This window comes from Haliotis rufescens, unplaced genomic scaffold, assembly GCF_023055435.1.
Source record: "Haliotis rufescens isolate VD_foot unplaced genomic scaffold, xgHalRufe1.0.p SCAF_12, whole genome shotgun sequence".
NCBI classification, from domain to species: domain Eukaryota; kingdom Metazoa; phylum Mollusca; class Gastropoda; order Lepetellida; family Haliotidae; genus Haliotis; species Haliotis rufescens.
In genome coordinates, this window is record NW_025963802.1 from 589,423 (window position 1) to 602,449 (window position 13,027).

Consider the following 13,027-nt stretch of genomic DNA (forward strand, 5'->3'; position numbering starts at 1 on the left):
TCTACATCACCATGGCTTTCGCTGTTTCATTGCAGCAGCTCAGATATTATTTATACAAAGCGCCATAACAACATGTAGATTGTATTCTGAATACAACTTTCGCTCATTTTCAAGGACAGCACACACATTTGCATTTCAATACAGTGCACACTGTCTACCCCTTGATCCCGTTAATGAACGCTTTGACCAAAATTGATACTCCTGCTTATTTGTTTCGCTGCATGTTTTTAAAATGCAAATTGAAATACAGCCAGCCAATTCCAGATATTATGGTACTTCAAATGGCCAACAAACCCTTTCGTGGCAGCCCAAATGATACATTCCCGTGAAACATGAACTCGGTAAGTGACATTTTGTGGGAGATATATCAAGCATAAAATCACTCCTCTTATCATCATGTCCGGTTCACTCCTCTTATCATCATGTCCGGTTTCCTCAGGAACGTAATAGCACATATCAGTAGTTGATATCTTAGCTTGAAGTAAAACGCAATATCATTTAAGTGCTTGGATATTGGTCGACAACACGCACTATGTCCAGAGTTTACAATATGGATAAACATAGATCACTCTTCCATTGTGAACATTCAATTCAGTTTTCAGATTCTCAAACAAATTTCAAGGCGTAAATAAATATGACAAGATTTTATTGAACCAATTCCATTGGTTTGAGAATATACATAAATAGCCAGCATCACACTGCAGGTGATAATAACTCAATAATAGCCGATACCTGAAACAAAAAAATAGTAGAATAAAGTTGGGATATATGGATAAGTCACAACGAAGTCTTGAAACTAGCTGCATGATAAGCTAAACCAAATATTAGAGAAAGCAGAGAATAATTTTAAAGATGTTTTGTAAATGGCATCAGCTTTGTCGCGTAAAATAATAATACCACATAGGTAAATTATATAATTTTGCAAACGAGACTGAAGGTGGGATACGATAAACAAATGATATCATATTTTGTGAAATACCTTTTCCCAATCCCATTCCGTATCCTCCAATTCCGCCGTAGAGACCACCATAGCCTCCAAGTCCTCCGTGCAGACCTCCCATGCCTCCGTATAGACCTCCCACGCCTCCGTATAGACCTCCCACGCCTCCGTATAGACCTCCCATGCCTCCGTACAGACCTCCATAGCCTCCGTACAGACCTCCAAGGCCTCCGTACAATCCACCCATTCCGTAGCCAATTCCGCCCAGTCCTCCTTTCAACCCGCCAATTCCACCATACAGACCAGTAGGCTCGGCAAAGGCGGTAACAGCCAGGCAGGCAACAAGAGCGGCGACTATCTTCATCATTTTGAGTATCTATTGAGTAACGTGAAAATCGTTGTCAAGAAAGGGAAATAGCATGTTATCGTTACTCATCTGGTACATTCAGTTCACACCACTCATTGTGAATTATGTTATCAGTTTTACTTTCACCTGCATTCATATATTTCCCAATTTACAAGAACGTTTTATGTTACATATTCGTACTTTTATGAATTGGCTCAACATAAAGATTGAAAACAGCCAGATGCGCAGCAGATGAATCAAACATTAAAAGTATACATATATATCACAAGCAAACCTTAAAATAGTACTTACAGTTTGGTCTTGACTCGTATCTGTGTCTTAACGGCAGGTGAAGATAAGAGATGATGGAACAGTTTCCCCCATCCTTTATATATACCATTTGTGAATTATACGTGATTAATTTACCTTGGGCTGGCCACTTCCAGGTAAGTGACGCACCTCAGTTTAATGGTGTAAAGTAAGCATTCTTTTCGCATCAAAGGGCCCGAGGTTATCACCCTACGGGTACACATGCGAGCTGGTATACATGAACATCGATTAAGGAAGTACAAGACAACGTATATAAAGGTGGAAAACAGACACACTCTCTCTGGCATCGTCTAACTGCATTTCAAACAGTCCTCGATACTCAACGTTTAACCTATATCAAGTAAATATTCGACAACGGTCTGAAAAGTGTGTATCCAGTAAATATATGATGTGGGAGCAACATACATCAGACATTATAATGCATCTGTGTGATACGACATAACAAGAGACCAGAAAACTGACGCAACACACTAGTACAGCCTTACCACAGTACAGCAGTAGCACTGTACCACACGGGGTCAACTATGCTAACCGTTTCCGTGTAATACAGCAGCCTGCTCACAAGAAAATAGCTTCTGCTGAATATACTGCAGAAGTCCCCAGATACTGCATTATTCTCCCCGAATTTTATTTATCTTACTGCACAATAACAATAAACTACAACAGCTTTATTTCCTAACTGATAGGTACATATATTGGTTTATTCTCACAAAGGGACTGTCACTATGAATATTCACAACACCATTTTATGCGTGTAATATCTGTTAAAAGCCTAAAGTACACCAATGTCTTCTGAAAACATGATTGACATATGAACAACCGCTTGTTTTCTCGTCTTTGTTGACTTGTCTTTGTATGTGTTTGTGACGGAGGAACCGTTGGGGCAGGATACGCTTACTTTTTGGCAACCGCCAGGTATCATCACTATCTGGTAGTCATTCATACGCACATGCGTGTGATCATTAAAGTCGAAATCGTACAATGGTCTCTGCTTCGAGCAGAGGTTTCGAATGATTCTGAAAAGGGTTATGTGGCTTTTATTTGCAACTGCGTTTCTTGTGAGAAGTCTCTTATTTTCAACATATCATCTTGATAATTGTACACTTCATTATCAAGGCATTTGTAATAATACGAGCATCACTAAATTTGTTATCTCAATTTCTATAGATAACGCCTGAATGTTGATATAATAATCATTCAATGATGACCCTTTAACTACATAAATCGTCAACGCCAGAAAATAATCAGGCTCCATTATCTGCTGAAACAGATTTCATTGAGTGTAAAAGGCAAGGTTGTGCTAAAACATATGCTGAATATCAGTGATGTCATCAGGTCTTAATGAATAGTTTATATTTGTATATATTTGTTGGGTGTTTCATGAGCTCCTCCGTCAGTTACATCGTGTGCCAGATTAGGAGAATGTTGTCTTTTGACAATGTCTCAGCCATTCATACATTTGCATATATACTTAATCACTGTTGCAAATAACTCACTTTAACGTGTTTTAATCTTGGGGTGAGTCTTTGGTTCTAAACATTAGAAGAAAGAAGAAAGTATATAAATCGCCTCTACCCTTTACGTATGCCCTTGACATGATGAAGCAGTAGTGATAGTGATGACTGTGTTCTTTTAAGGCGTGTTTAAACCTAAACTCATACCAAGAATAAAACATGCGCAAATCAGTTTGACAATGTGTAACTATGTAAGGGTTTCCCAGAACCGTACATCTAAAAGTAAAGACGTGTGTTTTCAGAAGAAAATGCTCTTAAAGTATAACACAAAGGTGTTTTCAAAGATAGACATGACCAAACGACTTGTTTTTACAGTCTGGTTGTTGTTATAAAAAGACTTATGACAAGCTATAAAGTTGGACCATTTATTCCGCTGAATTTCACTCTCTACAGTTACCAAATACAATCTCCTTTGTGTTAATAAATGATTGTCACGTTTGCGTTGTAATCAAACAATAGGGATATATTAGCTATTTGTTTGTTTATTGTAATCTTCAATCCTACCAATCCAGTTCGGAATCTTAAAATTCGCTGTCTGATTTAATCAATATGTATTTTACAAATAGCACCCACAGGGAAGGTGCTTAGTGAACACACAACTAAATATCTATATAGATACTTCTCCTATTAATTACATAAGCAGTATGCAAAATTTTAAATTGCATCATCAAATCAAGAAGTACATGTTTGATGGAAATTACAAATAATTCCTAGTTTGATAAGCTACACCCGGACAAGCGTATTTAATAGTTACTTTTGAATTCAATCGTTTTGTTTGTGTTATTAATAAACTGTCAAGATATGTTACTGTCATGGAAATTCTAACTGTATGCATTCCCTTCTAACCAAAGCAGTAAGAATCTTGCAACATTTGTTTTGATGCTCTACATCACCATGGCTTTCGCTGTTTCATTGCAGCAGCTCAGATATTATTTATACAAAGCGCCATAACAACATGTAGATTGTATTCTGAATACAACTTTCGCTCATTTTCAAGGACAGCACACACATTTGCATTTCAATACAGTGCACACTGTCTACCCCTTGATCCCGTTAATGAACGCTTTGACCAAAATTGATACTCCTGCTTATTTGTTTCGCTGCATGTTTTTAAAATGCAAATTGAAATACAGCCAGCTAATTCCAGATATTATGGTACTTCAAATGGCCAACAAACCCTTCCGTGGCAGCCCAAATGATACATTCCCGTGAAACATGAACTCGGGTAAGTGACATTTTGTGGGAGATATATCAAGCATAAAATCACTCCTCTTATCATCATGTCCGGTTCACTCCTCTTATCATCATGTCCGGTTTCCTCAGTAACGTAATAGCACATATCAGTAGTTGATATCTTAGCTTGAAGTAAAACGCAATATCATTTAAGTGCTTGGATATTGGTCGACAACACGCACTATGTCCAGAGTTTACAATATGGATAAACATAGATCACTCTTCCATTGTGAACATTCAATTCAGTTTTCAGATTCTCAAACAAATTTCAAGGCGTAAATAAATATGACAAGATTTTATTGAACCAATTCCATTGGTTTGAGAATATACATAAATAGCCAGCATCACACTGCAGGTGATAATAACTCAATAATAGCCGATACCTGAAACAAAAAAATAGTAGAATAAAGTTGGGATATATGGATAAGTCACAACGAAGTCTTGAAACTAGCTGCATGATAAGCTAAACCAAATATTAGAGAAAGCAGAGAATAATTTTAAAGATGTTTTGTAAATGGCATCAGCTTTGTCGCGTAAAATAATAATACCACATAGGTAAATTATATAATTTTGCAAACGAGACTGAAGGTGGGATACGATAAACAAATGATATCATATTTTGTGAAATACCTTTTCCCAATCCCATTCCGTATCCTCCAATTCCGCCGTAGAGACCACCATAGCCTCCAAGTCCTCCGTACAGACCTCCCATGCCTCCGTATAGACCTCCCACGCCTCCGTATAGACCTCCCATGCCTCCGTATAGACCTCCCACGCCTCCGTATAGACCTCCCATGCCTCCGTACAGACCTCCATAGCCTCCGTACAGACCTCCAAGGCCTCCGTACAATCCACCCATTCCGTAGCCAATTCCGCCCAGTCCTCCTTTCAACCCGCCAATTCCACCATACAGACCAGTAGGCTCGGCAAAGGCGGTAACAGCCAGGCAGGCAACAAGAGCGGCGACTATCTTCATCATTTTGAGTATCTATTGAGTAACGTGAAAATCGTTGTCAAGAAAGGGAAATAGCATGTTATCGTTACTCATCTGGTAAATTCAGTTCACACCACTCATTGTGAATTATGTTATCAGTTTTACTTTCACCTGCATTCATATATTTCCCAATTTACAAGAACGTTTTATGTTACATATTCGTACTTTTATGAATTGGCTCAACATAAAGATTGAAAACAGCCAGATGCGCAGCAGATGAATCAAACATTAAAAGTATACATATATATCACAAGCAAACCTTAAAATAGTACTTACAGTTTGGTCTTGACTCGTATCTGTGTCTTAACGGCAGGTGAAGATAAGAGATGATGGAACAGTTTCCCCCATCCTTTATATATACCATTTGTGAATTATACGTGATTAATTTACCTTGGGCTGGCCACTTCCAGGTAAGTGACGCACCTCAGTTTAATGGTGTAAAGTAAGCATTCTTTTCGCATCAAAGGGCCCGAGGTTATCACCCTACGGGTACACATGCGAGCTGGTATACATGAACATCGATTAAGGAAGTACAAGACAACGTATATAAAGGTGGCAAACAGACACACTCTCTCTGGCATCGTCTAACTGCATTTCAAACAGTCCTCGATACTCAACGTTTAACCTATATCAAGTAAATATTCGACAACGGTCTGAAAAGTGTGTATCCAGTAAATATATGATGTGGGAGCAACATACATCAGACATTATAATGCATCTGTGTGATACGACATAACAAGAGACCAGAAAACTGACGCAACACACTAGTACAGCCTTACCACAGTACAGCAGTAGCACTGTACCACACGGGGTCAACTATGCTAACCGTTTCCGTGTAATACAGCAGCCTGCTCACAAGAAAATAGCTTCTGCTGAATATACTGCAGAAGTCCCCAGATACTGCATTATTCTCCCCGAATTTTATTTATCTTACTGCACAATAACAATAAACTACAACAGCTTTATTTCCTAACTGATAGGTACATATATTGGTTTATTCTCACAAAGGGACTGTCACTATGAATATTCACAACACCATTTTATGCGTGTAATATCTGTTAAAAGCCTAAAGTACACCAATGTCTTCTGAAAACATGATTGACATATGAACAACCGCTTGTTTTCTCGTCTTTGTTGACTTGTCTTTGTATGTGTTTGTGACGGAGGAACCGTTGGGGCAGGATACGCTTACTTTTTGGCAACCGCCAGGTATCATCACTATCTGGTAGTCATTCATACGCACATGCGTGTGATCATTAAAGTCGAAATCGTACAATGGTCTCTGCTTCGAGCAGAGGTTTCGAATGATTCTGAAAAGGGTTATGTGGCTTTTATTTGCAACTGCGTTTCTTGAGAGAAGTCTCTTATTTTCAACATATCATCTTGATAATTGTACACTTCATTATCAAGGCATTTGTAATAATACGAGCATCACTAAATTTGTTATCTCAATTTCTATAGATAACGCCTGAATGTTGATATAATAATCATTCAATGATGACCCTTTAACTACATAAATCGTCAACGCCAGAAAATAATCAGGCTCCATTATCTGCTGAAACAGATTTCATTGAGTGTAAAAGGCAAGGTTGTGCTAAAACATATGCTGAATATCAGTGATGTCATCAGGTGTTAATGAATAGTTTATATTTGTATATATTTGTTGGGTGTTTCATGAGCTCCTCCGTCAGTTACATCGTGTGCCAGATTGGGAGAATGTTGTCTTTTGACAATGTCTCAGCCATTCATACATTTGCATATATACTTAATCACTGTTGCAAATAACTCACTTTAACGTGTTTTAATCTTGGGGTGAGTCTTTGGTTCTAAACATTAGAAGAAAGAAGAAAGTATATAAATCGCCTCTACCCTTTACGTATGCCCTTGACATGATGAAGCAGTAGTGATAGTGATGACTGTGTTCTTTTAAGGCGTGTTTAAACCAAAACTCATACCAAGAATAAAACATGCGCAAATCAGTTTGACAATGTGTAACTATGTAAGGGTTTCCCAGAACCGTACATCTAAAAGTAAAGACGTGTGTTTTCAGAAGAAAATGCTCTTAAAGTATAACACAAAGGTGTTTTCAAAGATAGACATGACCAAACGACTTGTTTTTACAGTCTGGTTGTTGTTATAAAAAGACTTATGACAAGCTTTAAAGTTGGACCATTTATTCCGCTGAATTTCACTCTCTACAGTTACCAAATGCAATCTCCTTTGTATTGATAAATGATTGTCACGTTTGCGTTGTAATCAAACACTAGGGATATATTAGCTATTTGTTTGTTTATTGTAATCTTCAATCCTACCAATCCAGTTCGGAATCTTAAAATTCGCTGTCTGATTTAATCAATATGTGTTTTACAAATAGCACCCACAGGGAAGGTGCTTAGTGAACACACAACTAAATATCTATATAGATACTTCTCCTATTAATTACATAAGCAGTATGCAAAATTTTAAATTGCATCATCAAATCAAGAAGTACATGTTTAATGGAAATTACAAATAATTCCTAGTTTGATAAGCTACACCCGGACAAGCGTATTTAATAGTTACTTTTGAATTCAATCGTTTTGTTTGTGTTATTAATAAACTGTCAAGATATGTTACTGTCATGGAAATTCTAACTGTATGCATTCCCTTCTAACCAAAGCAGTAAGAATCTTGCAACATTTGTTTTGATGCTCTACATCACCATGGCTTTCGCTGTTTCATTGCAGCAGCTCAGATATTATTTATACAAAGCGCCATAACAACATGTAGATTGTATTCTGAATACAACCTTCGCTCATTTTCAAGGACAGCACACACATTTGCATTTCAATACAGTGCACACTGTCTACCCCTTGATCCCGTTAATGAACGCTTTGACCAAAATTGATACTCCTGCTTATTTGTTTCGCTGCATGTTTTTAAAATGCAAATTGAAATACAGCCAGCCAATTCCAGATATTATGGTACTTCAAATGGCCAACAAACCCTTCCGTGGCAGCCCAAATGATACATTCCCGTGAAACATGAACTCGGGTAAGTGACATTTTGTGGGAGATATATCAAGCATAAAATCACTCCTCTTATCATCATGTCCGGTTCACTCCTCTTATCATCATGTCCGGTTTCCTCAGGAACGTAATAGCACATATCAGTAGTTGATATCTTAGCTTGAAGTAAAACGCAATATCATTTAAGTGCTTGGATATTGGTCGACAACACGCACTATGTCCAGAGTTTACAATATGGATAAACATAGATCACTCTTCCATTGTGAACATTCAATTCAGTTTTCAGATTCTCAAACAAATTTCAAGGCGTAAATAAATATGACAAGATTTTATTGAACCAATTCCATTGGTTTGAGAATATACATAAATAGCCAGCATCACACTGCAGGTGATAATAACTCAATAATAGCCGATACCTGAAACAAAAAAATAGTAGAATAAAGTTGGGATATATGGATAAGTCACAACGAAGTCTTGAAACTAGCTGCATGATAAGCTAAACCAAATATTAGAGAAAGCAGAGAATAATTTTAAAGATGTTTTGTAAATGGCATCAGCTTTGTCGCGTAAAATAATAATACCACATAGGTAAATTATATAATTTTGCAAACGAGACTGAAGGTGGGATACGATAAACAAATGATATCATATTTTGTGAAATACCTTTTCCCAATCCCATTCCGTATCCTCCAATTCCGCCGTAGAGACCACCATAGCCTCCAAGTCCTCCGTACAGACCTCCCATGCCTCCGTATAGACCTCCCACGCCTCCGTATAGACCTCCCATGCCTCCGTATAGACCTCCCACGCCTCCGTATAGACCTCCCATGCCTCCGTACAGACCTCCATAGCCTCCGTACAGACCTCCAAGGCCTCCGTACAATCCACCCATTCCGTAGCCAATTCCGCCCAGTCCTCCTTTCAACCCGCCAATTCCACCATACAGACCAGTAGGCTCGGCAAAGGCGGTAACAGCCAGGCAGGCAACAAGAGCGGCGACTATCTTCATCATTTTGAGTATCTATTGAGTAACGTGAAAATCATTGTCAAGAAAGGTAAATAGCATGTTATCGTTACTCATCTGGTAAATTCAGTTCACACCACTCATTGTGAATTATGTTATCAGTTTTACTTTCACCTGCATTCATAGATTTCCCAATTTACAAGAACGTTTTATGTTACATATTCGTACTTTTATGAATTGGCTCAACATAAAGATTGAAAACAGCCAGATGCGCAGCAGATGAATCAAACATTAAAAGTATACATATATATCACAAGCAAACCTTAAAATAGTACTTACAGTTTGGTCTTGACTCGTATCTGTGTCTTAACGGCAGGTGAAGATAAGAGATGATGGAACAGTTTCCCCCATCCTTTATATATACCATTTGTGAATTATACGTGATTAATTTACCTTGGGCTGGCCAATTCCAGGTAAGTGACGCACCTCAGTTTAATGGTGTAAAGTAAGCATTCTTTTCGCATCAAAGGGCCCGAGGTTATCACCCTACGGGTACACATGCGAGCTGGTATACATGAACATCGATTAAGGAAGTACAAGACAACGTATATAAAGGTGGAAAACAGACACACTCTCTCTGGCATCGTCTAACTGCATTTCAAACAGTCCTCGATACTCAACGTTTAACCTATATCAAGTAAATATTCGACAACGGTCTGAAAAGTGTGTATCCAGTAAATATATGATGTGGGAGCAACATACATCAGACATTATAATGCATCTGTGTGATACGACATAACAAGAGACCAGAAAACTGACGCAACACACTAGTACAGCCTTACCACAGTACAGCAGTAGCACTGTACCACACGGGGTCAACTATGCTAACCGTTTCCGTGTAATACAGCAGCCTGCTCACAAGAAAATAGCTTCTGCTGAATATACTGCAGAAGTCCCCAGATACTGCATTATTCTCCCCGAATTTTATTTATCTTACTGCACAATAACAATAAACTACAACAGCTTTATTTCCTAACTGATAGGTACATATATTGGTTTATTCTCACAAAGGGACTGTCACTATGAATATTCACAACACCATTTTATGCGTGTAATATCTGTTAAAAGCCTAAAGTACACCAATGTCTTCTGAAAACATGATTGACATATGAACAACCGCTTGTTTTCTCGTCTTTGTTGACTTGTCTTTGTATGTGTTTGTGACGGAGGAACCGTTGGGGCAGGATACGCTTACTTTTTGGCAACCGCCAGGTATCATCACTATCTGGTAGTCATTCATACGCACATGCGTGTGATCATTAAAGTCGAAATCGTACAATGGTCTCTGCTTCGAGCAGAGGTTTCGAATGATTCTGAAAAGGGTTATGTGGCTTTTATTTGCAACTGCGTTTCTTGAGAGAAGTCTCTTATTTTCAACATATCATCTTGATAATTGTACACTTCATTATCAAGGCATTTGTAATAATACGAGCATCACTAAATTTGTTATCTCAATTTCTATAGATAACGCCTGAATGTTGATATAATAATCATTCAATGATGACCCTTTAACTACATAAATCGTCAACGCCAGAAAATAATCAGGCTCCATTATCTGCTGAAACAGATTTCATTGAGTGTAAAAGGCAAGGTTGTGCTAAAACATATGCTGAATATCAGTGATGTCATCAGGTGTTAATGAATAGTTTATATTTGTATATATTTGTTGGGTGTTTCATGAGCTCCTCCGTCAGTTACATCGTGTGCCAGATTAGGAGAATGTTGTCTTTTGACAATGTCTCAGCCATTCATACATTTGCATATATACTTAATCACTGTTGCAAATAACTCACTTTAACGTGTTTTAATCTTGGGGTGAGTCTTTGGTTCTAAACATTAGAAGAAAGAAGAAAGTATATAAATCGCCTCTACCCTTTACGTATGCCCTTGACATGATGAAGCAGTAGTGATAGTGATGACTGTGTTCTTTTAAGGCGTGTTTAAACCAAAACTCATACCAAGAATAAAACATGCGCAAATCAGTTTGACAATGTGTAACTATGTAAGGGTTTCCCAGAACCGTACATCTAAAAGTAAAGACGTGTGTTTTCAGAAGAAAATGCTCTTAAAGTATAACACAAAGGTGTTTTCAAAGATAGACATGACCAAACGACTTGTTTTTACAGTCTGGTTGTTGTTATAAAAAGACTTATGACAAGCTTTAAAGTTGGACCATTTATTCCGCTGAATTTCACTCTCTACAGTTACCAAATGCAATCTCCTTTGTATTGATAAATGATTGTCACTTTTGCGTTGTAATCAAACACTAGGGATATATTAGCTATTTGTTTGTTTATTGTAATCTTCAATCCTACCAATCCAGTTCGGAATCTTAAAATTCGCTGTCTGATTTAATCAATATGTGTTTTACAAATAGCACCCACAGGGAAGGTGCTTAGTGAACACACAACTAAATATCTATATAGATACTTCTCCTATTAATTACATAAGCAGTATGCAAAATTTTAAATTGCATCATCAAATCAAGAAGTACATGTTTGATGGAAATTACAAATAATTCCTAGTTTGATAAGCTACACCCGGACAAGCGTATTTAATAGTTACTTTTGAATTCAATCGTTTTGTTTGTGTTATTGATAAACTGTAAAGATATGTTACTGTCATGGAAATTCTAACTGTATGCATTCCCTTCTAACCAAAGCAGTAAGAATCTTGCAACATTTGTTTTGATGCTCTACATCACCATGGCTTTCGCTGTTTCATTGCAGCAGCTCAGATATTATTTATACAAAGCGCCATAACAACATGTAGATTGTATTCTGAATACAACCTTCGCTCATTTTCAAGGACAGCGCACACATTTGCATTTCAATACAGTGCACACTGTCTACCCCTTGATCCCGTTAATGAACGCTTTGACCAAAATTGATACTCCTGCTTATTTGTTTCGCTGCATGTTTTTAAAATGCAAATTGAAATACAGCCAGCCAATTCCAGATATTATGGTACTTCAAATGGCCAACAAACCCTTCCGTGGCAGCCCAAATGATACATTCCCGTGAAACATGAACTCGGGTAAGTGACATTTTGTGGGAGATATATCAAGCATAAAATCACTCCTCTTATCATCATGTCCGGTTCACTCCTCTTATCATCATGTCCGGTTTCCTCAGTAACGTAATAGCACATATCAGTAGTTGATATCTTAGCTTGAAGTAAAACGCAATATCATTTAAGTGCTTGGATATTGGTCGACAACACGCACTATGTCCAGAGTTTACAATATGGATAAACATAGATCACTCTTCCATTGTGAACATTCAATTCAGTTTTCAGATTCTCAAACAAATTTCAAGGCGTAAATAAATATGACAAGATTTTATTGAACCAATTCCATTGGTTTGAGAATATACATAAATAGCCAGCATCACACTGCAGGTGATAATAACTCAATAATAGCCGATACCTGAAACAAAAAAATAGTAGAATAAAGTTGGGATATATGGATAAGTCACAACGAAGTCTTGAAACTAGCTGCATGATAAGCTAAACCAAATATTAGAGAAAGCAGAGAATAATTTTAAAGATGTTTTGTAAATGGCATCAGCTTTGTCGCGTAAAATAATAATACCACATAGGTAAATTATATAATTTTGCAAACGAGACTGAAGGTGGGA

The 13,027-nt window shown here is 37.5% G+C and overlaps 4 protein-coding genes across 6 annotated transcripts in view; all 4 read right to left on the reverse strand.

The window, feature by feature from the left end:
- Nucleotides 1-666: 666 nt before the first annotated feature.
- On the reverse strand, nt 667-1,681 carry LOC125378313 (neuropeptide-like protein 29). Its single transcript, XM_048393782.1, has 3 exons — nt 1,599-1,681; nt 980-1,316; nt 667-732 (listed from the first exon to the last, which is right to left on the reverse strand). Exons 2-3 carry the CDS (start codon nt 1,305-1,307, stop codon nt 716-718), a joined length of 345 nt encoding a protein of 114 aa, XP_048249739.1. The 5' UTR covers nt 1,308-1,316; nt 1,599-1,681; the 3' UTR covers nt 667-715.
- A 2,984-nt stretch (nt 1,682-4,665) lies between these two features.
- LOC125378314 (neuropeptide-like protein 29) lies at nt 4,666-5,716 on the reverse strand. Its single transcript, XM_048393783.1, has 3 exons — nt 5,634-5,716; nt 4,994-5,351; nt 4,666-4,746 (listed from the first exon to the last, which is right to left on the reverse strand). The coding sequence occupies exons 2-3, from the start codon at nt 5,340-5,342 to the stop codon at nt 4,730-4,732; spliced, it is 366 nt and encodes a 121-aa protein (XP_048249740.1). The 5' UTR covers nt 5,343-5,351; nt 5,634-5,716; the 3' UTR covers nt 4,666-4,729.
- Nucleotides 5,717-8,700: 2,984 nt separating this feature from the next.
- Nucleotides 8,701-9,751, reverse strand: LOC125378315 (neuropeptide-like protein 29). Its single transcript, XM_048393784.1, has 3 exons — nt 9,669-9,751; nt 9,029-9,386; nt 8,701-8,781 (listed from the first exon to the last, which is right to left on the reverse strand). Exons 2-3 carry the CDS (start codon nt 9,375-9,377, stop codon nt 8,765-8,767), a joined length of 366 nt encoding a protein of 121 aa, XP_048249741.1. The 5' UTR covers nt 9,378-9,386; nt 9,669-9,751; the 3' UTR covers nt 8,701-8,764.
- Nucleotides 9,752-12,734: 2,983 nt separating this feature from the next.
- Nucleotides 12,735-13,027, reverse strand: part of LOC124124654 (neuropeptide-like protein 29) — a 234,840-nt gene continuing 234,547 nt past the window's right edge. For 2 of the 3 annotated variants that reach the window (XM_048393236.1, XM_048393237.1), the window contains exon 3: nt 12,735-12,816. In XM_048393236.1, the coding sequence (XP_048249193.1) occupies nt 12,800-12,816 (17 nt within the window). In that variant the 3' untranslated portion in view covers nt 12,735-12,799. The remainder of the gene's footprint in view (nt 12,817-13,027) is intronic. The other variant, XM_048393235.1, reaches the window with a different exon arrangement.

Bases quoted from the DNA above. Each gene is read 5' to 3' on its own strand.
- LOC125378314 (XM_048393783.1), bottom strand. From the start codon at position 5,342: ATGATGAAGATAGTCGCCGCTCTTGTTGCCTGCCTGGCTGTTACCGCC.
- LOC125378315 (XM_048393784.1), bottom strand. From the start codon at position 9,377: ATGATGAAGATAGTCGCCGCTCTTGTTGCCTGCCTGGCTGTTACCGCC.
- LOC125378313 (XM_048393782.1), bottom strand. From the start codon at position 1,307: ATGATGAAGATAGTCGCCGCTCTTGTTGCCTGCCTGGCTGTTACCGCC.